The 27,620-nt window shown below is 49.7% G+C and overlaps 1 protein-coding gene across 6 annotated transcripts in view; it reads right to left on the bottom strand.

Annotated features, from left to right (window-relative positions):
- The window catches only part of SPTBN4 (spectrin beta, non-erythrocytic 4), a 133,654-nt gene that overhangs the window by 94,915 nt on the left and 11,119 nt on the right, over positions 1-27,620 (bottom strand). For 4 of the 6 annotated variants that reach the window (XR_012802532.1, XR_012802533.1, XM_075606983.1 and 1 more), the window contains exons 2-10: positions 26,131-26,319; positions 18,165-18,327; positions 15,626-15,777; positions 11,460-11,633; positions 10,363-10,454; positions 9,931-10,011; positions 7,711-7,826; positions 2,313-2,425; positions 325-512 (exon numbers count right to left, since the gene is read on the bottom strand). Coding sequence is in view for 4 of the 6 variants with exons in the window: in XM_075606983.1 (XP_075463098.1) it covers positions 325-512; positions 2,313-2,425; positions 7,711-7,826; positions 9,931-10,011; positions 10,363-10,454; positions 11,460-11,633; positions 15,626-15,777; positions 18,165-18,312 (1,064 nt within the window). In the remaining 2 variants the exon portion in view is untranslated. Of the gene's footprint in view, positions 1-324; positions 513-2,312; positions 2,426-7,710; positions 7,827-9,930; positions 10,012-10,362; positions 10,455-11,459; positions 11,634-13,580; positions 14,523-15,625; positions 15,778-18,164; positions 18,328-26,130; positions 26,320-27,620 lie in introns of those variants that run through there. The other 2 variants (XM_075606984.1, XM_075606985.1) reach the window with 2 other exon arrangements.

Genomic DNA, 27,620 nt, shown 5'->3' with positions numbered 1-27,620 from the left:
ATATTCTAAAAAACAGAACGAGACTTTCTGAAAATGAAATACCCTTTTCGGAAAAAAAAAAAGAAAAAAAGAAATGTAAAAAAAAAAAAGAGTGTAACGGTGGGTACAAAGAAGCGCTCTGGCACTCCTGGCATTGTAAATAAAACCGTGGTGGTACCCCGTTCCACTTGTACCATCACACAAAGCACTTTCTCTAACTCTGGTTTACGTGTGTTAGAAGCAACGCTGGGAATGGTTAAATCTAGCAATAGGAGGAGTTCTGAGGAAGTTACTGGAGATTTTTTTGGTTCCTGAGACTTCAGGCCCTCGGGAGCGCTCACTCACTTGCCGGGTTTCTCAGTGGTACAGTAGGTGGTGAAGGCTTGTAGCTGCTGCTGAACCCCTAGCAGGGAGTTGGCAAACTTCTGGTTGGTGATGATCGCGATGGTCTTCTCGATCCACTCCAGCAGCTCAGAGGCCAGATCCTCGTACTTCTCAATGTCCTTCTCTGTCTCTATGGCCTGGTCCAGCACCTGAAGCAAGCAAAGGATTTGTCTGGAACTTGCCATGTAATCCGCTGTCAGTGGATCCAAGTGTCCCTAATGGGGGTCTATGCCGATATCCAGAACTATAAAAGGGATAAGGATGCCCAAGCATATGAGGAAGGCTCCTAAACAAGAATTCACTTGTTGCTCACCACCAAATGAAACCAAATGTAATGTTTACTAGGTATACCTATAACATAAATCACTGTATTAACTTCACGACAGTAATTAAAAAATGGATGGGTGGAGTGGTATAGTTAGCTAAATCAGTGAGTGATCAGGCTCAGAAATAAAAAATAAGGCTAAATCACATATAAAGCTTTGATAGTATGTAGCTATACCACACTTGGGAATGATAGGCTGTAGGTTAGTGTGTGTGAGTGGCTGAGGGCAGTATAGGCTAGGATAAAAGTGATGAAGATCACCAGGAAATAGAGAAATAGAATAAGCCTATAATGTCACTAACGCATTATAGTATAATCAGAGTGAATGTCACAGCCTCTGGTAATGATACATGTGGTATACACAGCATCACGTAGGTAAGGAGAAGGTCCAGGCACACGGTCTTTGCACAAAAAGCAATATTTAATCCAGCAAAATATCCAACGTTTCGACTGTAAAAAGCCGTCTTTGTCAAGGTGAGAGCTCTCACCGTGTGCCCGGACCTTCTCCTTACCTACGTGATTCCCTGGGGACGTGGCAGGATGATCCCCCTTGGCCCGTGGGCACCGGCAGGTTATTTCTTGATTGATGCATTGATTGAGTGCCAGATCACGCTTCTCCTGTTGTATACACAGTATCAGCCTGCAGACAATGTGGCAGCAATGCAGGGCTCCGTGCTAAGGAGGTGATCTTGTGAAGTTTATACAGTGATACTGTATATGTTTTAAGTATACAGCTTAACCCCCTTATAACACTGTGCTTGGGGTCCAAAGAATCACGTTGCGTTATAAGCGGATCGCGTTAGAAATAATGTACAATTGTACGCATTGTACAATCAAGTATTTAAGACACCAATAATCGTGTTGTAAAGTATTCATATGTACGAAAATTGGGAGCCACGCGTGCATCGCGTTATAAGCGGATCCGCGCTGTAACGGATCGCGCTATAACGGGGTTAAGCTGCACCTAGTAAACGTTACATTTGATTTCATTTGGGGGTGTGCAACAAGTGAATTCTATGTTTAGGTTTCCTCACATGCTCCTGGCACCCGTTTCCAGTTGTATTCACTAATTCACAATTTTGCACCCACTATTATCATTTTAATTACTATTCATTTTGGTCATTTTTGCTGCTGGATCAGTTGATCCTCCACCTCCCCTTCCCCCTTTATCAGTTTTTCCAGAAGGCAGCGGGCACTCAAAAATAGATGCAGGATTCCTTTATTGGATTAACATATCCAATGCCTTTCGGTCCCAGAAACGCGTACTTCTGGATTCATTCCCCAACACGGATCTACTACAGGAATAGACCCCTGACAGCATTTGGTGCCACACCTCTAATAGTTCCGGTACAGTGAGCAAAGGAGTGCAAGCTTAGAAACCATTTTTTCGGTCCATGAAGATAGACAGACAGCTTCTCTACGCAGACTGAGCCGTTTCTATCGCTGCATCAGATCAGCCTGTATTTCCCACCCAGCAAATGTAAATATGTGTATATATAAAATAGGTTTATGTAAATGTGTATTTACCTTCAGTATCTCTTCCAGATTATGTGCGTATATATACATACATACATACTGTATATACAAATACATATATATATATATATATATACATATATCTAACCTTCCCGATGCGCTTCCCCTCCACAGCCAGAGCCTTCATCTTGGAGAAGTAATGGTAGTAGGAAACCACGTAGGTGATGATAGATTTCTCATCAGGATGCTCCATGTTCACATCTTAAACAAAACAAAGACCGTGCAGAACACGGACAAGTCACAAAGCGCAGGTACAATATAATTATTGTACTGCTTCTACTGCTCGTATACTATATAGTAACACAGGAGGGAGAGGGAGGAGGGGGTGTGATACCTTTTATTGAACCAACAAGTAGTTGATATGTTACAAGCTCTCAGGGTCCTTCTGCCAGGTATCCTGAGAGGTTAGAAAGCTTGTAACATTTCAACTACGTGTTGGTCCAATAAAAGGTATCATACCCCTCTACTCCCCCTCTCCCTCCTGTGTTACTACATGGAAGAAAGGACCAGCACGGCCCCCCACCCCTCTTTGCCTGCTGTATACTATATACGCTTTAACTGTCATAAAAAAATAATCAAATGTTTTATGGGAGATTTCATGGTTAGGCCTCATGAACAGAATGAAACAGGAGGAAACGGGCAGGTTGCAGAAACGTGAACAAACAAACCCCACAATGTTTTTGGACCAAATAGGTGATTCTGCACATTTAATGATGCTCAATAGGGTAAAAGGCTTCAGTAAAAAAAATACTGATAAGGGGTCAAATGGATCTTCATAGGTGGTGCTGGCCGATTCAACGCCACAAGAATAACAATTAAATAGCCACAATCGGCCCCCGCATGTCAGCACTATCAGGAACGGCAGAGTATGCACGCTTTGCAACACACTGTTTGTGTCTGCAACAATCGGTGATTAGGATGTCTCACTTTACACCGCTGCTGGAAGTCACAAGACTCGGCTCTGCCTCCCAGCAATCCCGTAGTGTATTGCATCTATACTTGTGTAGCAAAAACCACATACGCAGCGCGTCACCGAGAGAACGCGCGAGACATTGCGCAAAGACGAATAATACAAATAAGTGCATAATACATGAAAGTAAACAAAGCGCTAACCATTCAAATTGTGTTTGAAAAACAGAGAGATATGGAGGTGGGAGGATTGCACAGCAACTACTATGAGAAAACTGCTGGGTGCGCGTTCGTGGCAGTATTGCTGGGTGCGCGTTCGTGGCAGTACTGCTGGGTGCGCGTTCGTGGCAGTACTGCTGGGCGCGCGTTCGTGGCAGTACTGCTGGGTGCACGTTCGTGGCAGTACTGCTGGGTGCGCCTTCGTGGCAGTACTGCTGGGTGCACGTTCGTGGCAGTACTGCTGGGTGCACGTTCGTGGCAGTACTGCTGGGTGCACGTTCGTGGCAGTACTGCTGGGTGCGCGTGCATGGCAGTACTGCTGGGTGCGCGTTCGTGGCAGTACTGCTGGGCGCGGGTTCGTGGCAGTACTGCTGGGTGCGCGTTCGTGGCAGTACTGCTGGGCGCGGGTTCGTGGCAGTACTGCTGGGTGCACGTTCGTGGTAGTACTGCTGGGTGCACGTTCGTGGCAGTACTGCTGGGTGCACGTTCGTGGCAGTACTGCTGGGTGCGCGTGCATGGCAGTACTGTTGGGTGCGCGTTCGTGGCAGTACTGCTGGGCGCGGGTTCGTGGCAGTACTGCTGGGTGCACGTTCATGGCAGTACTGCTGGGCGCGCGTTCGTGGCAGTACTGCTGGGTGCACGTTCATGGCAGTACTGCTGGGTGCGCGTTCGTGGCAGTACTGCTGGGTGCGCGTTCGTGGCAGTACTGCTGGGTGCACGTTCGTGGCAGTACTGCTGGGTGCACGTTCGTGGCAGTACTGCTGGGTGCGCGTTCGTGGCAGTACTGCTGGGCGCGCGTTCGTGGCAGTACTGCTGGGTGCACGTTCGTGGCAGTACTGCTGGGTGCACGTTCGTGGTAGTACTGCTGGGTGCACGTTCGTGGCAGTACTGCTGGGTGCACGTTCGTGGCAGTACTGCTGGGTGCGCGTTCGTGGCAGTACTGCTGGGTGCGCGTTCGTGGCAGTACTGCTGGGTGCGCGTTCGTGGCAGTACTGCTGGGTGCGCGTTCGTGGCAGTACTGCTGGGTGCGCGTTCGTGGCAGTACTGCTGGGTGCGCGTGCATGGCAGTACTGCTGGGTGCGCGTTCGTGGCAGTACTGCTGGGCGCGGGTTCGTGGCAGTACTGCTGGGTGCACGTTCGTGGTAGTACTGCTGGGTGCACGTTCGTGGCAGTACTGCTGGGTGCACGTTCGTGGCAGTACTGCTGGGTGCGCGTGCATGGCAGTACTGCTGGGTGCGCGTTCGTGGCAGTACTGCTGGGCGCGGGTTCGTGGCAGTACTGCTGGGTGCGCGTTCGTGGCAGTACTGCTGGGCGCGGGTTCGTGGCAGTACTGCTGGGTGCACGTTCGTGGTAGTACTGCTGGGCGCGCGTTCGTGGCAGTACTGCTGGGTGCGCGTTCGTGGCAGTACTGCTGGGCGCACGTTCATGGCAGTACTGCTGGGCGCGCGTTCGTGGCAGTACTGCTGGGTGCGCGTTCGTGGCAGTACTGCTGGGTGCGCGTTCGTGGCAGTACTGCTGGGTGCACGTTCATGGCAGTACTGCTGGGTGCGCGTTCGTGGCAGTACTGCTGGGTGCGTGTTCGTGGCAGTACTGCTGGGTGCGCGTTCGTGGCAGTACTGCTGGGTGCACGTTTGTGGCAGTACTGCTGGGTGCGCGTTCGTGGCAGTACTGCTGGGTGCACGTTCGTGGCAGTACTGCTGGGTGCGCGTGCATGGCAGTACTGCTGGGTGCGCGTTCGTGGCAGTACTGCTGGGTGCGTGTTCGTGGCAGTACTGCTGGGTGCGCGTTCGTGGCAGTACTGCTGGGTGCGCGTTCGTGGCAGTACTGCTGGGTGCGCGTTCGTGGCAGTACTGCTGGGTGCACGTTCGTGGCAGTACTGCTGGGTGCGCGTTCGTGGCAGTACTGCTGGGTGCACGTTCGTGGCAGTACTGCTGGGTGCGCGTGCATGGCAGTACTGCTGGGTGCGCGTTCGTGGCAGTACTGCTGGGTGCGTGTTCGTGGCAGTACTGCTGGGTGCGCGTTCGTGGCAGTACTGCTGGGTGCACGTTCGTGGCAGTACTGCTGGGTGCGCGTTCGTGGCAGTACTGCTGGGTGCGCGTTCGTGGCAGTACTGCTGGGTGCGCGTGCATGGCAGTACTGCTGGGTGCGCGTTCGTGGCAGTACTGCTGGGCGCGCGTTCGTGGCAGTACTGCTGGGTGCACGTTCGTGGCAGTACTGCTGGGCGCACGTTCGTGGCAGTACTGCTGGGCGCGCGTTCGTGGCAGTACTGCTGGGTGCGCGTTCGTGGCAGTACTGCTGGGTGCACGTTCGTGGCAGTACTGCTGGGTGCGCGTTCGTGGCAGTACTGCTGGGTGCGCGTTCGTGGCAGTACTGCTGGGTGCGCGTTCGTGGCAGTACTGCTGGGTGCACACGTGCAGTACTGCTGGGTGCACGTTCGTGGCAGTACTGCTGGGTGCGCGTTCGTGGCAGTACTGCTGGGTGCGCGTTCGTGGCAGTACTGCTGGGTGCGCGTTCGTGGCAGTACTGCTGGGTGCGCGTTCGTGGCAGTACTGCTGGGTGCGCGTTCGTGGCAGTACTGCTGGGTGCGCGTTCGTGGCAGTACTGCTGGGTGCGCGTTCGTGGCAGTACTGCTGGGTGCACGTTGCTGGCAGTACTGCTGGGCGCACGTTCGTGGCAGTACTGCTGGGCGCACGTTGGTGGCAGTACTGCTGGGTGCACGTTGATGGCAGTACTGCTGGGTGCACGTTGATGGCAGTACTGCTGGGTGCGCGTTCGTGGCAGTACTGCTGGGTGCGCGTTCGTGGCAGTACTGCTGGGTGCGCGTTCGTGGCAGTACTGCTGGGTGCGCGTTCGTGGCAGTACTGCTGGGCGCGCGTTCGTGGCAGTACTGCTGGGTGCACGTTGATGGCAGTACTGCTGGGTGCACGTTGATGGCAGTACTGCTGGGTGCGCGTTCGTGGCAGTACTGCTGGGTGCGCGTTCGTGGCAGTACTGCTGGGTGCGCGTTCGTGGCAGTACTGCTGGGTGCGCGTTCGTGGCAGTACTGCTGGCGCGCGTTCATGGCAGTACTGCTGGGCGCACATTAATGGCAGTACTGCTGCCGCGAGAGAGTCATCACAGGGAAAAAAGGAGAAAGGCACGCCAGTCTATATGAAAAAACGAAGGCATTACAAAGTCAACGTTTCTGTGTACGCTTACACCTTCTTCGGGAGATGGAGAAGGAGTGGCTCAGTGAGTAAAGACACTGATGCCGTTAACAACAACACAGAGTTTAAATCAGCTTAAACCTGGTTCAATTCCCAGTGTCAGCTCCTTGTGACGTTGGGCAAGTCACTTTATCTCTGTGACGGGGCTTTTCCCCGGTTTAAAAAAGCAGCACACCAAATGCCTGTCTGATAAGTCCAGCAAGGAGCTGGTTAATGCCAGCTAGAGTCAATTAACCAGTCTCCACCTGGCTCATCAAGCAGGTTTAAATGTGTACTGCACAGGGTTGTCTTGAGCACAGAAGGGCTGTGCTGCCAGAGAGAGATCCCAAGGAACCTGACCCTCTATTCCAGGACACAGCAGTCACTGGAACCAGCCAGAGGGTGCACCCCATGGACACAAACCCGGAGACGGATATAGGGAGCCCCCTGCTTACAGGTACCACTTTGGGGTTGCCCAGAGGCCTAGCCTTCCAGCCCTGCAGATAGGGACTAGCAAGTGTGAGTGAGCCCTTACAAAGCCCTTATTTGTGTGCTGCCTTAAAGCTGTGCTGCTCTTGGAAGATACAGGCTAAAGAAAAGCCACTGTTTATTTCCCCAATCTGTGTCTCCCTGCTTGTACCTCTTCACTCGTTACCTACAATCTCCAGAATCATAGAGAGTAAGCTCATCGGGGCAGGGAATGTGTCTGTACAAATAACATGTACAAAGTACCGTGCGCTGTCCTGTAATGGTGACGCGCTTTGAGTTCCATTGGGAGAAAGCGCTCTATGAAATAAAGTTATTATCACAGTGAAAGTGTTGACTTTGTAATGCATTTCATCATTGTTTCATAAAGACTTTGAGCCTTTCCCCTTTTGTCCCTAGGAAAGCGAGTATGCGCCTATACAGTGGGACATGAAGTCATGTTACAGTTTTATGGAAATGGTTGGTTGACTCTGAGAGTGACTCAATTCCTAATTAAATGTGCCAGTGATGGTAAGGGTAGGATTTTAGTTTTTACATTTCAGTTATAAACAAAGAGCAGAATTGATAGAGAAGTGATATATAAATGCATAAGTAGGTTGGGGTACAGTATGAGAGAACGATTTCTGGGGGGGGGGGGGGTATAATTTGAAAGTGGGCTCTGTATAAGAGTGTCTTAGTGCGACTCACCTTCAGGATCTAGCAGCTTGGTGAGGCCCAGCTGTTGCTCGGCTGTGTTAAATGCCTGCTGCAGGTTGTATGCGGCGTTCGACTTGGTCAGTTTGTTGAAGTCAATGACTTCTGGTCTGGAAAAGCAAGTGAGATGGGCTGATTGGTTTCTGCAAACTGGAGGAAGTGATGCTACTTTGTAGATCATTGGTAAGACCTAGAGTGCCATGTTCAGTTCTAGAGAGCATATGACCACAAGGACATAAGTAAATTAGAGGTTGTGCAAAGACGGGGGACTAAAATGGTGCCTGGCCTAGGGGTGGCCAGCTCCAATCCTCAAGGGCTACCAACGGGTCAGGTCTTCAGGATATCCCCGCTTCAGCACAGGTGGCTCAATCTGTCTTCGACTGAGCCATTGATTGAGCCACCTGTGCTGAAGCAGGGATATCATTAAAACCTGACCTGTTGGTGGCCCTTGCGGACTGGAGTTGGCCACCCCTAGTCTACATCATACAACTTATCAGGAAAGACTAAAGGACCTTAATATGTGCAGCTGGGAGGAGACAAGGAAGATATTAGTGTTGTACCAGATCCTGAGAACTGCCGGGTACCCGTGGAAAAATAGAAAATTTGCCGGGGCTGGGTAGCTTTAAATTATCTTCAGCCGGCGGCGGAGGGTGAGGAGGACCACAGCGGCATCCTGGTGGCGGTGGGAGCAGTGGCAGACATCCTGGTGGAGGTGGCAGCAGAGGACGTCATTGTTCAGCCGGTGGGCGCAGTGGAAGACATCCTTCAGAACTGGTGCCGGAGCAGGAGCAGAGGAACATGTGGCCGGAGCAGGAGCGTTACTATTGGACAGCCCGCTCCTCCCCGGCTATCAAATGACGTCCTCTGCTGCCACCGCCACCAAGATGGCTGACACTGCTCCCACCACGACCAGGATGTTGCGGTGGTCCTCCTCACCCTCTACCACGGTCCTCCTCACCCTGCGCCGCCGGCTGCAGTTAAGTATTCTGCTGTTCTGCTCCTGCCGTTCTCCAAGAGAAGGACCGAGGGAGCAGAGCAGAACGGAAATTATCTGGCACCGGGTCCCAGCGCCCAGGGTATGCCGGGTACAGGGTAATTTCCGGGTACATCACTAGAAGATATCATAGGAACGTTTCAAATACGTCAGGGGTTTAAGACAAGGTACAGGAGGGAAGCATATTTTCGAGAGAAAGAAGAGCTGGAACAAGAGGTCACGCTGGAGGGTGGGAGGCTCGGGGGAAATATGATGAAGCACTTCTTCACGGAGAGAGTAGTGGATTTGTGAAATAAGCTCCTGGCAGAGGTGGAAGCGGTGAATACATTAAAGGAATTTAAAAAATGCTTGGAATAGATGTAAGGCTTTCCTAAATATGAAAGGAAGCCAAGAATGGAATAGCACCTGAGGTTCCACCGCAGACAGGGGAACGGGCAGACACCAGGAGGTCCAAGTGTTTTTTATATCTCACGTCACATTGTATACGAGTAATTCACTCAACCGCCTGAGTGCCAATCGGGGAGGAAAATCCAATGGCTTCAAAGGCAGTTTCCATGCGGTAATGCCCCAATCGGCACTACTGCAGTTTAATAAATAAACTATGTTTCTATGTAGAGTGGCACGCTCTGTCACTACTTAAGTGACGTTCGGAGCAGATTTTACTGGATTAAGATATCTAAGTGAACCACTTTTTTTGGAGAAGGGGGAGTATTCACCCACCCCCTTCACTGACACAAAAGCCTAAAAATAATTGCGTGTGTGCATTTTACTTGGAGACGAGTTGCATTTTTCATTCTGGAAATACTCAACCGCCTTAATTAGAATCCGAAGGAAAAAACTACCAAACGCTGCAAAGATTTCATAACGTAGAAACATTTACATACAAATAAGTGCTAAGTATAATTTACTGGCATGTCCATAATAATATTCATTCAACTGCTGTCATAGGAACCCCTGAGTTAGGCAAATGACAGATTTACCAGGTCATAAGATTATTCTGTGTCTGTGTCACTATGTCCCCCTAGAGTGGGAAAGATGGACACAGGGACCTTCTGTCTGTGTCCCTCAGCATTAAAGGGCCATAAGTCTCCTTTGTCAGTCACTGAGTCACCAAGCAATAGGAGGGACAGGCTGGGTGGGACCTAGGTCCCTTCTATCTGTGTCAGCCTGTCTCTACCCATAATCCTCTGTCCATGTCACTTGTGTTATTACGGCGGTACCTGTGTTTGTGAATCAGAGCGCTGAAAGCGAGTCCGTCTCTCCAGCTGGTTGTAAAGTTCTGGATGTTGACCTCTGGGTATCTAGAAACAACAGGGGATAAATCATAATTACATACACAGAAACCAGTCCCTGATACCTAAAAACACTGAGATTAAAGCACTCCAGGGGTCTTAAGATAAAGGTGAGAATGAAATGCAGGAATTTTCAACTTTCCATCAAGACCTCTGGAGTGCCAACTATTGCTTTATCTATTTGAACACCGCTATTTGTAGAAATCCTGAGCACCCGGGGCAGGTTGCTGTGGCACTAATGGGAGTGCTCCTTCAAACCTACAGGACCACTGAAACCACTGAGCGGCAGCCACCAAACGAATAACTCTCTCAATTACACACATTGCTAATGCCGCTTTTGCAATATCCTATGGCACTCACCCAGCGGTCTTCATCTGGCACCACAGAAGCAAGGCGTCCTTTGCCGATCTCGTCTCCCGATTGTCCTCGGTTTCTATCTTTATGACCTGAATCTAAAGGGAGGCGAGAGACTTGAGTGAGTTCTGGGACACAGCACATTCTGTGCTTCTACAAGGCGTTCCAGGAGCAGGTGAACAGAGGGGACCATCTGCTGCGCCCCTATACTGCTGGAGAGGCCACTCATGCAGTGCAAAGCAATTAGAGAATTGCACCGCTACTGGAGGACTTGTGAAGGGCTGATAGAGAAGTACGTCTTTTGTTTGCTAGAATGTACACGCGGTGTAAAGCAACAACCATGTAAAGGTGCTACCGAGAATATATTCTAAGCTTAATGATGTCCAACAAGATGTTACAAAATGAGGAGCTGAAGTTGCTGCTCTGCTTGAATTCAGCAGACATGGAGAAAAGCAAAACATGTTCATTTTTCATAAGATACAAACAATCAAAACAGGTATTTTAAGCAGAAGTTCGCATTTTATTTTTTGGGACTTTAAGGGGTCTTTTCTTGACCTTTTCAACGCTGTTTTTATTTTTTACACCTGACGCTATGTTTAGGAGATATAAGTGTTTGAAATACTAAGTGTCCAGCAGGTTACATGAAGCTCTCCCCAGAGCCCATTGCTGTCTAAAGTTTGGCATGTTAACCTCAGAAACTAGAGATGAGGAAAACCATGGTTTTTAGTACTAGAAAGAGAGCAGAACGTGCGCAGAGGCGATATCCTAACATTGTATGTAGTGTAAGGGCTCCTGGGAGGGCTGCTGTTTAAAGGGTGATCTGAATCTTTCTAAGGAAGACCATTACACTGATACTGTATGTTGCTGTCTGACATGCTACGTGGGACTGACTGTAATGGAGCAGGACGCAACAATTAAGGAAGGTAAGCGTAAGAAGACAGATAACAAGGCTAATTCATGGATGTCGCATGATATATAGTAGGGACAGCCGAACGCCTCCTGGAGTGGCTGAAACGTTGGCTTTGTTCCCACCTCGCTTCTGTTTACCATGTAATGCTGCGCTCCCAGGATCCCACCTATCCAATCCCTGACTCTAGTTGTACCTGGAACCGGAGGATGATGGTCCAGATGAGGCCAAGCGTCAGGCGGTGGTTCCCGTCCACAATGTCGTGGGAACCCACGTTTTCCAGGTGCACTCGCTGCTCTTTCAGGAACTGGAGGGCCTTGTCCACGTTCTCCAGGGAGTGGATCCGCATACGGCCCCGTGTGGGCTTGGGCTGGAGAGGGTACGTTGGATGGTGTTATAGCAAGTTCACTTTTCTATATGTGTCTAGAAAGGGTCCTGATTATAGGTAGGATGGGAAGATACCTATGGAAGGTCTTCTACCCACCCATATACCAGTATCTCAGAATGCCATCCTTGTGTAACAACGTCATGACATCCACATACAGCACAGGAACAGCGGGGGCAGCAGTAGTGCCAGCCTCCCCCTCACTCACACTGCCAGACCTGACTCTTATACACAGCACTGGGGCAGTACAGCAGGGAAATGCCAGCCTCCCACACACTGCACTCCTGTACCATGACCTATGTACACAGCACAGATACAGGGCAGGCAACGGCACTGCCAGCCTCCCCCTCACACACACACACACACTACTACACCATGACATGCACACACAGCACATGTACAGGGCAGGCAGCAGCACTGCCAGCCTCCCCCTCACTCACACTGCCAGACCTGACTCTTATACACAGCACTGGGGCAGTACAGCAGGGAAATGCCAGCCTCCCACACACTGCACTCCTGTACCATGACCTATGTACACAGCACAGATACAGGGCAGGCAACGGCACTGCCAGCCTCCCCCTCACACACACACACACACTACTACACCATGACATGCACACACAGCACATGTACAGAGCAGCCAGCGGCACTGCCAGCCTTCCCTTCACACACACACACACACACACTACTACTACACCATGACATACATACACAGCACATGTACAGGGCAACCCTCCCCTCACACGCACACACTACTACACCATGAGATACATACACAGCACATGTACAGGGCAACCCTCCCCTCACACGCACACACTACTACACCATGACATGTATACAAACCCCAGGCACAGCTCGGACAGCGGCACTGCCAGCCTTCCCCTCACACACACTACACCATGACATGTATACACAGCACAGGTACAGGGCAGCAGTGCCAGCCTCCCCCCACACACTACTACACCATGACATGTATACAAACCCCAGGCACAGCTTGGACAGTGGCAGTGCCAGCCTCACCCCTCACACACTATACATCATGACTTGAATACACAGCACATGTACAGTGCGGGCAGCAGCACTGCCAGCCTCCCCCTAACACACACACCGCTACACCATGACATGCATACACACCCCAGGCACAGCTCGGACAGCGGCAGTGCCAGCCTCACCCCTCACACACTGTTTCACTATAACATGTATACATAGCATATATACACAGCATACAGCAGAAGTGTGAGCCTCCCTCTCCCTTACACTGCCAAACCTGATATTTACACACAGGTACAGTGCGAATAGCAGTATAACCACTCCTAAACACACACACTATTCTGTTAAACCCATGAACAAATGTGCTAAGTTTGACTTAAAGGGGGATATTCAATCAGTTCAGTTACGAAAGGTGTGTATCTCAGATCCGACATCACATGCTACTGTATGTCTAACTATGGGAGTTACAGCTGCAGCCGGATGCATACAGTACACAGCTTGTGCAGGCCAACAGTTACCAAGGCAGCAGGGCTGAAACTGCAAGTTTATTTATGTGCAAAGGCAATTGTGGAAGCTAAACCGTGTGGCAGATGAAGTTTAATGTAAGGGTATTTATTCGGGAAGAATAATCATGCTACCTACAAACTAAATGGAACAATATTAGGTCAACCTGTGATAAAGACGGAGCTGGGAGTGCTTGTAGACAGCAGGTTTAGCAATAGTGCTGCATGTCAGGCAGTAGCTGCAAAGGCTATTAATATATTATCTTGTATAAAATGCGCGACGGGTGGAAGGTAAGAAAGCATCATTAAGTCACAGTATAAATCCTTAGTAAGACCACACGTTGCACACAGAGTTTTGGGCACCTCTCCATAAAATATACATTATGGAACGGGATAAAGTGCACAGAAGAGCTACCAAATGAATAACCGTCTGACTTACCATACCAGTCAAGACTATCCAAATGAGGTGTTCTTGCATTAGAAAAGAAGTGTCTAAGACGGGGTATCTTTAATTTTTACAAATATATTTAAGGAAGATCATGTTTCACGCGGGGCACCGTACACATGACACGGGGTCATCCCTCGCGATTGGAGGGAACCAAAGGAAAGGGTCCTTAGCAGCATTGGTGCGGGACCTGTGGATCGCGACTCCCTTGGGGGTCATTGACAAATTTCAGGGGTGTCGCAAAAGGACCCCCGCAGCCTTAATCTCCTGACTGAAACTAACATGCGCTACAGCAGCAGCAGCAGCAGCCACGGTCTCCCCAGCAGAACCAGGAGCAGTCTCTCGCTCCGTTCAGCCAGCAGCAGTCTCTCGCTCCGTTCAGCCAGCAGCAGTCTCTCGCTCCGTTCAGCCAGCAGCAGTCTCTCGCTCCGTTCAGTCAGCCAGCAGCAGTCTCTCGCTCCGTTCAGTCAGCCAGCAGCAGTCTCTCGCTCCGTTCAGCCAGCAGCAGTCTCTCGCTCCGTTCAGTCAGCCAGCAGTCTCTCGCTCCGTTCAGCCAGCAGCAGTCTCTCGCTCCGTTCAGCCAGCAGCAGTCTCTCGCTCCGTTCAGCCAGCAGCAGCAGTCTCTCGCTCCGTTCAGCCAGCAGCAGCAGTCTCTCGCTCCGTTCAGCCAGCAGCAGTCTCTCGCTCCGTTCAGCCAGCAGCAGTCTCTCGCTCCGTTCAGCCAGCAGCAGTCTCTCGCTCCGTTCAGCCAGCAGCAGCAGTCTCTCGCTCCGTTCAGCCAGCAGCAGTCTCTCGCTCCGTTCAGTCAGCCAGCAGCAGTCTCTCGCTCCGTTCAGTCAGCCAGCAGCAGTCTCTCGCTCCGTTCAGTCAGCCAGCAGCAGTCTCTCGCTCCGTTCAGTCAGCCTGGATGATGACCTCATATCCATATTCGGACATCTACGACGTCATCATCCAGACTGACTGAACTGAGCCGGAGAGTCTGCTTCTGCTGGGGAGACAGAGACACAGAAGGAAGGAGAGAGACACACGTGGGGAGGGAGGCACGTAGGGAGGGAGGCACGTGGGGAGGGAGGCACGTGGGGGAGGGAGGCACGTGGGGGAGGGAGGCACGTGGGGGAGGGAGACACGTGGGGAGGGAGGCACGTGGGGAGGGAGGCACGTGGGGAGGGAGGCACGTGGGGAGGGAGGCACGTGGGGGAGAGAGACACGTGGGGAGGGAGACACGTGGGGAGGGAGGCACGTGGGGAGGGAGGCACGTGGGGAGGGAGACACGTGGGGAGGGAGGCACGTGGGGAGGGAGACACGTGGGGGAGGGAGACACGTGGGGGAGGGAGACACGTGGGGAGGGAGACACGTGGGGAGGGAGACACGTGGGGAGGGAGACACGTGGGGAGGGAGGCACGTGGGGAGGGAGACACGTGGGGAGGGAGACACGTGGGGAGGGAGACACGTGGGGAGGGAGACACGGGCTGCTGTAGTACAAGTTCGTTTCTGTAGTTTCAGTCAGAAGATTAACCCTGCGGGGGGTCCCACTCAGAAGCAGGGAACCCCGCAGAGTTAATTCTCTAACCTTTCTGGGGCCACGGGTGGGGTCTCGTGTAGTGGGCACATAAATTTAGGGGTCGAGGCTAAAGGTTGCTTTACAGCAATAATGTGGGATTTACTACAGATGGAGTTGGTGATGGCAGATACAGTAGACATCTTTAAGAAAAGATTAGAGATCTTTTAAAAAAAGGAAAGGTATTCAACGACATGATGTTGATCCAGGGAGCACTGATTGCCACTACTGTAGTCAGGACGGAAATTATTTTCCCCCTTATGAGACGTAATTGGCTAATGTTTTACTGGATCAATATAACTATAAATGTCGGCGTATACCACACGATAAAGTTTAACAATGGTTGAACTCAATGGACATATGTCGTTTTTAACCTAATCTATTATGCAACTTTGTGTCCAGCGCTTCAAGGGAACTTTAATAAACGTGAGCATTAACGAACTCCCCGGGGCGTCTCAGGGCTCGCGCTCCTGTATCTTACCAGCTGCTCCCCTGATAGCACCTCGAGCAGTTTGGTGAGGATGTAACCATCACGGAGGTCGCTGTACAGGTCGATTACACGGCACGGCACTTTGGAGAGGTGAGAGTTCATCCACTTGGTGAACGTTTTCTTCTGGACGGCGTCACGTTCGTCTAGGGAATTAACGACTCGTCATGTGAACCCAGGAAAGGGAGGGAACGTGAAATTCAAAGCCAGGAGAGCCGCCATATTAAATGTAGCTGCAAACAAAGCTCTCCTTATATCTGTTCTCTCTCTGTGTCTCTGTCTCTGTCTCTGTCTGTCTCTCTCTCTGTCTGTCTCTCTGTCTCTCTGTCTATGTCTCTCTGTCTCTGTCTCTGTCTCTCTCTCTGTCTCTCTCTCTGTCTCTCTCTCTGTCTCTCTCTCTGTCTCTCTCTCTGTCTCTCTCTCTGTCTCTCTCTGTCTGCCTCTCTCTCTGTCTCTCTCTGTCTGCCTCTCTCTCTGTCTCTCTCTGTCTGCCTCTCTCTGTCTCTCTCTGTCTGCCTCTCTCTCTGTCTGTCTCTCTCTCTGTCTGCCTCTCTCTCTGTCTCTCTGTCTGCCTCTCTCTTTGTCTGTCTCTCTCTCTGTCTGCCTCTCTATTTCCTCTCTCTGGGTTTTTCATGAAACTGCTATAGTGCCAATCTGGATGCTGTCGCCCAAAAACTCCCGTTCACTTCATTGAGTTGTGCCCCAATCGACACTATCACTTTTCTCTCTCTTCCTCATCTCTCTCCTCTCTCACTTTTCTAACGTAGCGTCCTCTCTCTCACTTTCCTCTCTCTCAACCTCTCTGCCCTCAGGTCTCTTTACATAACTTACTCTCTCTCTCTCTCTGACTCCTGCCTCTCTCCCCTTGTCTATCCTCGAGTTTATAGTTTAGCTCATCGCTCTAATGAAAGAAACAAAAGAAGAAGAGGAAGATAAACTATGAACCAAAGAGGGAACATGTCGCAAGAAATATAATATAGCGAGTTAAAAGAGAGCACGAGACAATAAAAGGAAGAGAGAGAAGGTAGGGAGCGTAACAGGGAGAGAGAGAGAGAAAGAGGGTAAGGATGTGAGAGAGGTGGGCACAGGAGAGAGGGAGAGAGAAAGAGGGTAAGGATGTGAGAGGTGGGCACAGGAGAGAGGGAGAGAGAAAGAGGGTAAGGATGTGAGAGGTGGGCACAGGAGAGAGGGAGAGAGAAAGAGGGTAAGGATGTGAGAGAGGTGGGCACAGGAGAGAGGGAGAGAGAAAGAGGGTAAGGATGTGAGAGATGGGCACAGGAGAGAGGGAAAGAGAAAGAGGGTAAGGATGTGAGATGGGCACAGGAGAGGGGGAGAGAGAAAGAAGGTAAGGATGTGAGAGAGGTGGGCACAGGAGAGAGGGAGAGAGAAAGAGGGTAAGGATGTGAGAGAGATGGGCACAGGAGAGAGGGAGAGAGAAAGAGAGTAAGGATGTGAGAGAGATGGGCACAGGAGAGAGGGAGAGAGAAAGAGGGTAAGAATGTGAGAGAGGTGGGCACACGAGAGAGGGAGAGAGAGAAAGAGGGTAAGGATGTGAGAGAGATGGGCACAGGAGAGAGGGAGAGAGAAAGAGGGTAAGGATGTGAGAGAGATGGGCACAGGAGAGAGGGAGAGAGAGAAAGAGGGTAAGGATGTGAGAGAGGTGGGCACAGGAGAGAGGGAGAGAGAAAGAGGGTAAGGATGTGAGAGAGATGGGCACAGAAGAGAGGGAGAGAGAAAGAGGGTAAGGATGTGAGAGAGATGGGCACAGGAGGGAGAGGGTAAGGATGTGAGAGAGATGGGCACAGGAGAGGGGGAGAGAGAGAGAAAGAGGGTAAGGATGTGAGAGAGATGGGCACAGGAGAGAGGGAGAGAGAAAGAGGGTAAGGATGTGAGAGAGGTGGGCATAGGAGAGAGGGAGAGCAGAAAGAAAGAAATAAAGCCGGAGACACTGCATGGTGGCAAAATCATTGTGTATAAATGGATAAACGCCTCAGACACTTAGAAACAACAATCGAGTCGCAGCACATGTGGCCCCCTAAGAGAGTCTCCCCAAAACGCTTCCCCTTCACTGCTTCTGTCCACTAAGCCAGCGTGGACAGGGTTAACATCTTGAGGAACAGACACAGACCTGGATATGGTCAGCACTTCCTCCCTGCATCTCAGCTTAGGGGGTCTGTTTGCTGCTCAACTGTGTTCATTTCACCTCAGTCGCTCTTAGAAACAACACCAACAAGCAGCTCTCTGAAACACAGCCACCTCCTTCTCCCTCTGCACCTCCTTCGTCCTCTGCACCTCCTTCTCCCTCTGCACCTCCTTCTCCCTCTGCACCTCCTTCTCCCTCTGCACCTTATGTTTCCACTTAGACTTCCTTATAGATTGTAAGCTCCTTGGGTCAGGCCCTCCTTACACAATGTGTGTTAGTGTTGATATTTTACGTTTTCGGTCCTCCAACCCTATTGTACTGCGCTATGGAATATGTTGGTACATTATAAATAAATAATAAGAAGAAAAAAGTTAAATAAAGATACTGTACCCGCCAGTGCTTTGATCCGGGAGCACTCAAACAGCTTCCCGGTGGCTGTGGGTTGCTCCCACAGGTGCTCTGTATGTTCCCACCGGTTGTTGTTATTTGGGAGGTTCTGCACCTCCATGTTATCAAGCTCCGGGCTCACGTTAGCCATTGCGACAATCAAAAACTATTAAAAGGGTAAAGAGAGAGATAGGGCGTGAAATGTACCAGTGCAGGCGGGAAAATAACCCCCAAAATCCCTATATTTACCCAGCAGTTTCTATGTTAAGTAACGTGTTATTTAACAGGACTGTGTATACAGGCATACCCCGGTTTAAGGACACTCGCTTTAAGTACACTCACGAGTAAGGACATATCGCCCAATAGGCAAACGGCAGCTCACGCATGCGCCTGTCAGCACGTCCTGAACAGCAATACCGGCTCCCTACCTGTACCGAAGCTGTGCGCAAGCGGGGAGACTATAGAGCCTGTTACACATGCGTTATTTATATCAGTTATGCACGTATAGGATGATTGCAGTACAGTACATGCATCGAAAAGTGGGAAAATTTATTGCTTCCCTTTAACTACATTTTCACTTTACATACATGCTCTGGTCCCATTGCGTACGTTAATGCAGGGTATGCCTGTGTTACATAGTTACATACATGCTCCGGTCCCATTGCGTACGTTAATGCGGGGTATGCCTGTGTTACATAGTTACATACATGCTCTGGTCCCATTGCGTACGTTAATGCGGGGTATGCCTGTGTTACATAGTTACACACATGCTCCGGTCCCATTGCGTACGTTAATGCGGGGTATGCCTGTGTTACATAGTTACATACATGCTCCGGTCCCATTGCGTACGTTAATGCGGGGTATGCCTGTGTTACATAGTTACATACACGCTCCGGTCCCATTGCGTACGTTAATGCGGGGTATGCCTGTGTTACATAGTTACATACATGCTCCGGTCCCATTGCATACGTTAATGCGGGGTATGCCTGTGTTACATAGTTACATACATGCTCCGGTCCCATTGCGTACGTTAATGCGGGGTATGCCTGTGTTACATAGTTACATACATGCTCCGGTCCCATTGCGTACGTTAATGCGGGGTATGCCTGTGTTACATAGTTACATACACGCTCCGGTCCCATTGCGTACGTTAATGCGGGGTATGCCTGTGTTACATAGTTACATACATGCTCTGGTCCCATTGCGTACGTTAATGCGGGGTATGCCTGTGTTACATAGTTACATACATGCTCCGGTCCCATTGCGTACGTTAATGCGGGGTATGCCTGTGTTACATAGTTACATACATGCTCCGGTCCCATTGCGTACGTTAATGCGGGGTATGCCTGTGTTACATAGTTACATACACGCTCCGGTCCCATTGCGTACGTTAATGCGGGGTGTGCCTGTGTTACATAGTTACATACTGTACATGCTCCGGTCCCATTGCGTACGTTAATGCGGGGTATGCCTGTGTTACATAGTTACATACATGCTCCGGTCCCATTGCGTACGTTAATGCGGGGTATGCCTGTGTTACATAGTTACATACACGCTCCGGTCCCATTGCGTACGTTAATGCGAGGTATGCCTGTGTTACATAGTTACATACACGCTCCGGTCCCATTGCGTACGTTAATGCGGGGTATGCCTGTGTTACATAGTTACATACAAGCTCCGGTCCCATTGCGTACGTTAATGCGAGGTATGCCTGTGTTACATAGTTACATACATGCTCCGGTCCCATTGCGTACGTTAATGCGGGGTATGCCTGTGTTACATAGTTACATACACGCTCTGGTCCCATTGCGTACGTTAATGCGGGTTATGCCTGTGTTACATAGTTACATACATGCTCCGGTCCCATTACGTACGTTAATGCGGGGTATGCCTGTGTTACATAATTACATACATGCTCCGGTCCCATTGCGTACGTTAATGCGGGGTATGCCTGTGTTACATAGTTACATACACGCTCCGGTCCCATTGCGTACGTTAATGCGGGGTATGCCTGTGTTACATAGTTACATACATGCTCCGGTCCCATTGCGTACGTTAATGCGGGGTATGCCTGTGTTACATAGTTACATACACGCTCCGGTCCCATTGCGTACGTTAATGCGGGGTGTGTCTGTGTTACACAGTTACATACATGCTCCGGGCCCATTGCGTACTTTAATGCGGGGTCTGCCTGTGTTACATAGTTACATACATGCTCCGGTCCCATTGCGTACGTTAATGCGGGGTATGCCTGTGTTACATAGTTACATACATGCTCCGGTCCCATTGCGTACGTTAATGCGGGGTATGCCTGTGTTACATAGTTACATACATGCTCCGGTCCCATTGCGTACGTTAATGCGGGGTATGCCTGTGTTACATAGTTACATACATGCTCCGGTTCCATTGCGTACGCTAATGCGGGGTATGCCTGTGTTACATAGTTACATACATGCTCCGGTCCCATTGCGTATGTTAATGCGGGATATGCCTGTGTTACATAGTTACATACACGCTCCGGTCCCATTGCGTACGTTAATGCGAGGTATGCCTGTGTTACATAGTTACATACACGCTCCGGTCCCATTGCGTACGTTAATGCGGGGTATGCCTGTGTTACATAGTTACATACACGCTCCGGTCCCATTGCGTACGTTAATGCGGGGTATGCCTGTGTTACATAGTTACATACACGCTCCGGTCCCATTGCGTACGTTAATGCGAGGTATGCCTGTGTTACATAGTTACATACATGCTCCGGTCCCATTGCGTACGTTAATGCGGGGTATGCCTGTGTTACATAGTTACATACATGCTCCGGTCCCATTGCGTACGTTAATGCGGGGTATGCCTGTGTTACATAGTTACATACATGCTCCGGTCCCATTGCGTACGTTAATGCGGGGTATGCCTGTGTTACATAGTTACATACATGCTCCGGTTCCATTGCGTACGCTAATGCGGGGTATGCCTGTGTTACATAGTTACATACATGCTCCGGTCCCATTGCGTATGTTAATGCGGGATATGCCTGTGTTACATAGTTACATACACGCTCCGGTCCCATTGCGTACGTTAATGCGAGGTATGCCTGTGTTACATAGTTACATACACGCTCCGGTCCCATTGCGTACGTTAATGCGGGGTATGCCTGTGTTACATAGTTACATACACGCTCCGGTCCCATTGCGTACGTTAATGCGGGGTATGCCTGTGTTACATAGTTACATACACGCTCCGGTCCCATTGCGTACGTTAATGCGAGGTATGCCTGTGTTACATAGTTACATACACGCTCCGGTCCCATTGCGTACGTTAATGCGGGGTATGCCTGTGTTACATAGTTACATACACGCTCCGGTCCCATTGCGTACGTTAATGCGAGGTATGCCTGTGTTACATAGTTACATACACGCTCCGGTCCCATTGCGTACGTTAATGCGGGGTATGCCTGTGTTACATAATTACATACATGCTCCGGTCCCATTGCGTACGTTAATGCGGGGTATGCCTGTGTTACATAGTTACATACATGCTCCGGTCCCATTGCGTATGTTAATGCGGGGTATGCCTGTGTTACATAGTTACATACATGCTCCGGTCTCATTGCGTACGTTAATGCGGGGTATGCCTGTGTTACATAGTTACATACACGCTCCGGTCCCATTGCATACGTTAATGCGGGGTGTGTCTGTGTTACACAGTTACATACATGCTCCGGGCCCATTGCGTACGTTAATGCGGGGTATGCCTGTGTTACATAGTTACATACATGCTCCGGTCCCATTGCGTATGTTAATGCGGGATATGCCTGTGTTACATAGTTACATACACGCTCCGGTCCCATTGCGTACGTTAATGCGAGGTATGCCTGTGTTACATAGTTACATACACGCTCCGGTCCCATTGCGTACGTTAATGCGGGGTATGCCTGTGTTACATAATTACATACATGCTCCGGTCCCATTGCGTACGTTAATGCGGGGTATGCCTGTGTTACATAGTTACATACACGCTCCGGTCCCATTGCGTACGTTAATGCGGGGTATGCCTGTGTTACATAGTTACATACACGCTCCGGTCCCATTGCGTACGTTAATGCGAGGTATGCCTGTGTTACATAGTTACATACACGCTCCGGTCCCATTGCGTACGTTAATGCGGGGTATGCCTGTGTTACATAGTTACATACACGCTCCGGTCCCATTGCGTACGTTAATGCGAGGTATGCCTGTGTTACATAGTTACATACACGCTCCGGTCCCATTGCGTACGTTAATGCGGGGTATGCCTGTGTTACATAGTTACATACACGCTCCGGTCCCATTGCGTACGTTAATGCGGGGTATGCCTGTGTTACATAGTTACATACATGCTCCGGTCTCATTGCGTACGTTAATGCGGGGTATGCCTGTGTTACATAGTTACATACACGCTCCGGTCCCATTGCATACGTTAATGCGGGGTGTGTCTGTGTTACACAGTTACATACATGCTCCGGGCCCATTGCGTACGTTAATGCGGGGTATGCCTGTGTTACATAGTTACATACACGCTCCGGTCCCATTGCATACGTTAATGCGGGGTGTGTCTGTGTTACACAGTTACATACATGCTCCGGGCCCATTGCGTACGTTAATGCGGGGTATGCCTGTGTTACATACATGCTCCGGTCCCATTGCGTACGTTAATGCGGGGTATGCCTGTGTTACATACATGCTCCGGTCCCATTGCGTACGTTAATGCGGGGTATGCCTGTGTTACATAGTTACATACACGCTCCGGTCCCATTGCGTACGTTAATGCGAGGTATGCCTGTGTTACATAGTTACATACATGCTCCGGTCCCATTGCGTACGTTAATGCGGGGTATGCCTGTGTTACATAGTTACATACACGCTCCGGTCCCATTGCGTACGTTAATGCGAGGTATGCCTGTGTTACATAGTTACATACATGCTCCGGTCCCATTGCGTACGTTAATGCGGTGTGTGCCTGTGTTACATAGTTACATACAGGCTCCGGTCCCATTGCGTACGTTAATGCGGGGTATGCCTGTGTTACATAGTTACATACACGCTCCGGTCCCATTGCGTACGTTAATGCGGGGTGTGCCTGTGTTACATGGTTACATACACGCTCCGGTCCCATTGCGTACGTTAATGCGGGGTATGTCTGTGTTACATAGTTACATACATGCTCCGGTCCCATTGCGTACGTTAATGCGGGGTATGCCTGTGTTACATAGTTACATACATGCTCCGGTCCCATTGCGTACGTTAATGCGGGGTATGCCTGTGTTACATAGTTACATACATGCTCCGGTCCCATTACGTACGTTAATGCGGGGTATGCCAATGTTACATAGTTACATACATGCTCCGGTCCCATTGCGTACGTTAATGCGGGGTATGCCAGTGTTACATAGTTACATACACGCTCCGGTCCCATTGCGTACGTTAATGCGTGGTGTGTCTGTGTTACACAGTTACATACATGCTCCGGGCCCATTGCGTACGTTAATGCGGGGTATGCCTGTGTTACATAGTTACATACATGCTCCGGTCCCATTGCGTACGTTAATGCGGGGTATGCCTGTGTTACATAGTTACATACATGCTCCGGTTCCATTGCGTACGCTAATGCGGGGTATGCCTGTGTTACATAGTTACATACATGCTCCGGTCCCATTGCGTATGTTAATGCGGGATATGCCTGTGTTACATAGTTACATACACGCTCCGGTCCCATTGCGTACGTTAATGCGAGGTATGCCTGTGTTACATAGTTACATACACGCTCCGGTCCCATTGCGTACGTTAATGCGGGGTATGCCTGTGTTACATAGTTACATACACGCTCCGGTCCCATTGCGTACGTTAATGCGAGGTATGCCTGTGTTACATAGTTACATACACGCTCCGGTCCCATTGCGTACGTTAATGCGGGGTATGCCTGTGTTACATAATTACATACATGCTCCGGTCCCATTGCGTACGTTAATGCGGGGTATGCCTGTGTTACATAGTTACATACACGCTCCGGTCCCATTGCGTACGTTAATGCGGGGTATGCCTGTGTTACATAGTTACATACACGCTCCGGTCCCATTGCGTACGTTAATGCGGGGTATGCCTGTGTTACATAGTTACATACATGCTCCGGTCCCATTGCGTACGTTAATGCGGGGTGTGCCTGTGTTACATAGTTACATACATGCTCCGGTCCCATTGCGTACGTTAATGCGGGGTATGCCTGTGTTACATAGTTACATACACGCTCCGGTCCCATTGCGTACGTTAATGCGGGGTATGCCTGTGTTACATAGTTACATACACGCTCCGGTCCCATTGCGTACGTTAATGCGGGGTATGCCTGTGTTACATAGTTACATACACGCTCCGGTCCCATTGCGTACGTTAATGCGGGGTATGCCAGTGTTACATAGTTACATACATGCTCCGGTCCCATTGCGTACGTTAATGCGGGGTATGCCTGTGTTACATAGTTACATACACGCTCCGGTCCCATTGCGTACGTTAATGCGGGGTATGCCTGTGTTACATAGTTACATACATGCGCCGGTCCCATTGCGTACGTTAATGCGGGGTATGCCTGTGTTACATAGTTACATACATGCTCCGGTCCCATTGCGTACGTTAATGCAGGGTATGCCTGTGTTACATAGTTACATACACGCTCCGGTCCCATTGCGTACGTTAATGCGGGGTATGCCTGTGTTACATAGTTACATACACGCTCCGGTCCCATTGCGTACGTTAATGCGGGGTATGCCTGTGTTACATAGTTACATACACGCTCCGGTCCCATTGCGTACGTTAATGCGGGGTATGCCTGTGTTACATAGTTACATACACGCTCCGGTCCCATTGCGTACGTTAATGCGGGGTATGCCTGAGTTACATAGTTACATACATACTCCGGTCCCATTGCGTACGTTAATGCGGGGTCTGCCTGTGTTACATAGTTACATACACGCTCCGGTCCCATTGCGTACGTTAATGCGGGGTATGCCTGTGTTACATAGTTACATACATGCTCCGGTCCCATTGCGTACGTTAATGCGGGGTATGCCTGTGTTACATAGTTACATACATGCTCCGGTCCCATTGCGTACGTTAATGCGGGGTATGCCTGTGTTACATAGTTACATACACGCTCCGGTCCCATTGCGTATGTTAATGCAGGGTATGCCTGTGTTACATAGTTACATACATGCTCCGGTCCCATTGCGTACGTTAATGCGGGGTGTGCCTGTGTTACATAGTTACATACACGCTCCGGTCCCATTGCGTACGTTAATGCGGGGTATGCCTGTGTTACATAGGTACATACACGCTCCGGTCCCATTGCGTACGTTAATGCGGGGTATGCCTGTGTTACATAGTTACATACACGCTCCGGTCCCATTGCGTACGTTAATGCGGGGTATGCCTGTGTTACATAGTTACATACACGCTCCGGTCCCATTGCGTACGTTAATGCGAGGTATGCCTGTGTTACATAGGTACATACACGCTCCGGTCCCATTGCGTACGTTAATGCGGGGTATGCCTGTGTTACATAGTTACATACAGGCTCCGGTCCCATTGCGTACGTTAATGCGGGGTATGCCTGTGTTACATAGTTACATACAGGCTCCGGTCCCATTGCGTACGTTAATGCGGGGTATGCCTGTGTTACATAGTTACATACACGCTCCGGTCCCATTGCGTACGTTAATGCGGGGTATGCCTGTAATTTGAAGCACATGCCCCTTTGCAGTAATTATGATGCAAAGTAAATGTGGGCCTTATTCTGCTGAGCTTTTCAAACAGTACTATGCTATCATTTGTATTCATTAAATAACTATATTTTCTGACACATCAATCATTTCAGAATACTGGGGAGTTGTATCAGTCGCTTCTGTCTTTTTGTGACTTATAATGATTTTTTTTGTTGGTTATACCTTTCTATAGATCCATTTGCTAGCCTTTTTGTCCTTGTATTGGCGATTGTTCACACGTTAGGCATTTCATGCAAGCTGAGTGCCAGTGCTCTGTGTAGCATCTCTGCAGCTCGGTTCAGTTTGGGAAGGTAAATGCTTCTTCCGATGGTCTGATTCTGCTTTATTCTTTAGTACAAATGTGCTGCTGAGCTGGAAAGGCACATAACATACATATGAGACAAAAAATACTTCTTCTCGGCTGACCTGCCAACTCTTTGGGGTGAGTGTCACTCGATGGGATGCAGTCCCACTCATTTGTAGCATCAGCGCCCGCAAAGAGCCCTTGCTCAATATTCTGGGAAGGCATTACCGCCTCACCGGAGAAGTGTTCATTTCAATACAAGTCAAGTTAATAGTTCAACAACTAAGCATTAACAACGTTGCTGCATATTAAATAGGGACTATGTATTGCAAGAGTCTCACTCAGCATATTCCCACAGTGTCCACACAGAGAGCGTAATCCAGCATTACTGAAGCAGCCGTTCAAGCTGCCCCCCCCCCCCCCCCCCAATACACACAATGATAAGCAATTAGCTAAGTTGCTGATCAATCCATTCTCCTGTGATCGATCGGCGAAGATTCGGCTCGGGGATTCACTAAATGGCTCTCAGCGCAGCAGAAAAGGACCAAAGATGCAAAGTTCTGTGGGGAAGATCATGTGACCAGGCAGTCACTAGATACAATACATTAAAAATGTCATTCAGAGTTGTTTCTTTTTTTTTAATGCTACAAGTATTTTCTCATAGTACAGAACTGATTTTTTTTTTTAAATAAAACACACACACACAGGTAGGATATTGCTTGGTCTGCAGCATCCCAATAGCCTGGACTCATGGCTGCTGTCCCAAACTCAGTCGCCCCTACCAACCATTGTGGCCAAGCACTGCCATCTACTGCACTTATTCCCTCACCTGCTGTCTCTGTAAGTCTCCCAACATACTGTACCACTTAGACTGTAAGCTCTCCGGGGCAGGGATTTCCTTTCCTACTGTCTGATTTTCTTTGTTGCACTTATTGTATTATAATTCCCTGTACTGTATTGTCTCTTTTGTAAATCGCTAAGTACAGCTGTGGGTGCTACATAAATAAAGACAAACAGACATACATACATACATACATACATACATACAGACATACATACATACATACATACATACATACATACATACATACAGAGAATTTCCCTTTGCCTTATATGGTTGTGCAAAATTGAGAAAATAATTACATTGTGGACAATAGCTTTTGTATTTGGACTAACACAATACATTTACACGATAGGCAAATATTACATACTATTGAACTGCGCTCACTTATTTCCAGTTCTACTGGGCTAACATGCCTAACACCACGTAAAGCTCTCCGGGGCTTATTCACTAAGGACCACTGCAGGTTAACACACAATTCGGCATTAAATGACACCGACTTGAACCATCGTTAACGCGGGTGCGATA

This window comes from Ascaphus truei, chromosome 7 (assembly GCF_040206685.1).
Source record: "Ascaphus truei isolate aAscTru1 chromosome 7, aAscTru1.hap1, whole genome shotgun sequence".
Taxonomy (NCBI): domain Eukaryota; kingdom Metazoa; phylum Chordata; class Amphibia; order Anura; family Ascaphidae; genus Ascaphus; species Ascaphus truei.
This window is presented reverse-complemented; position numbering and strand designations above follow the sequence as displayed.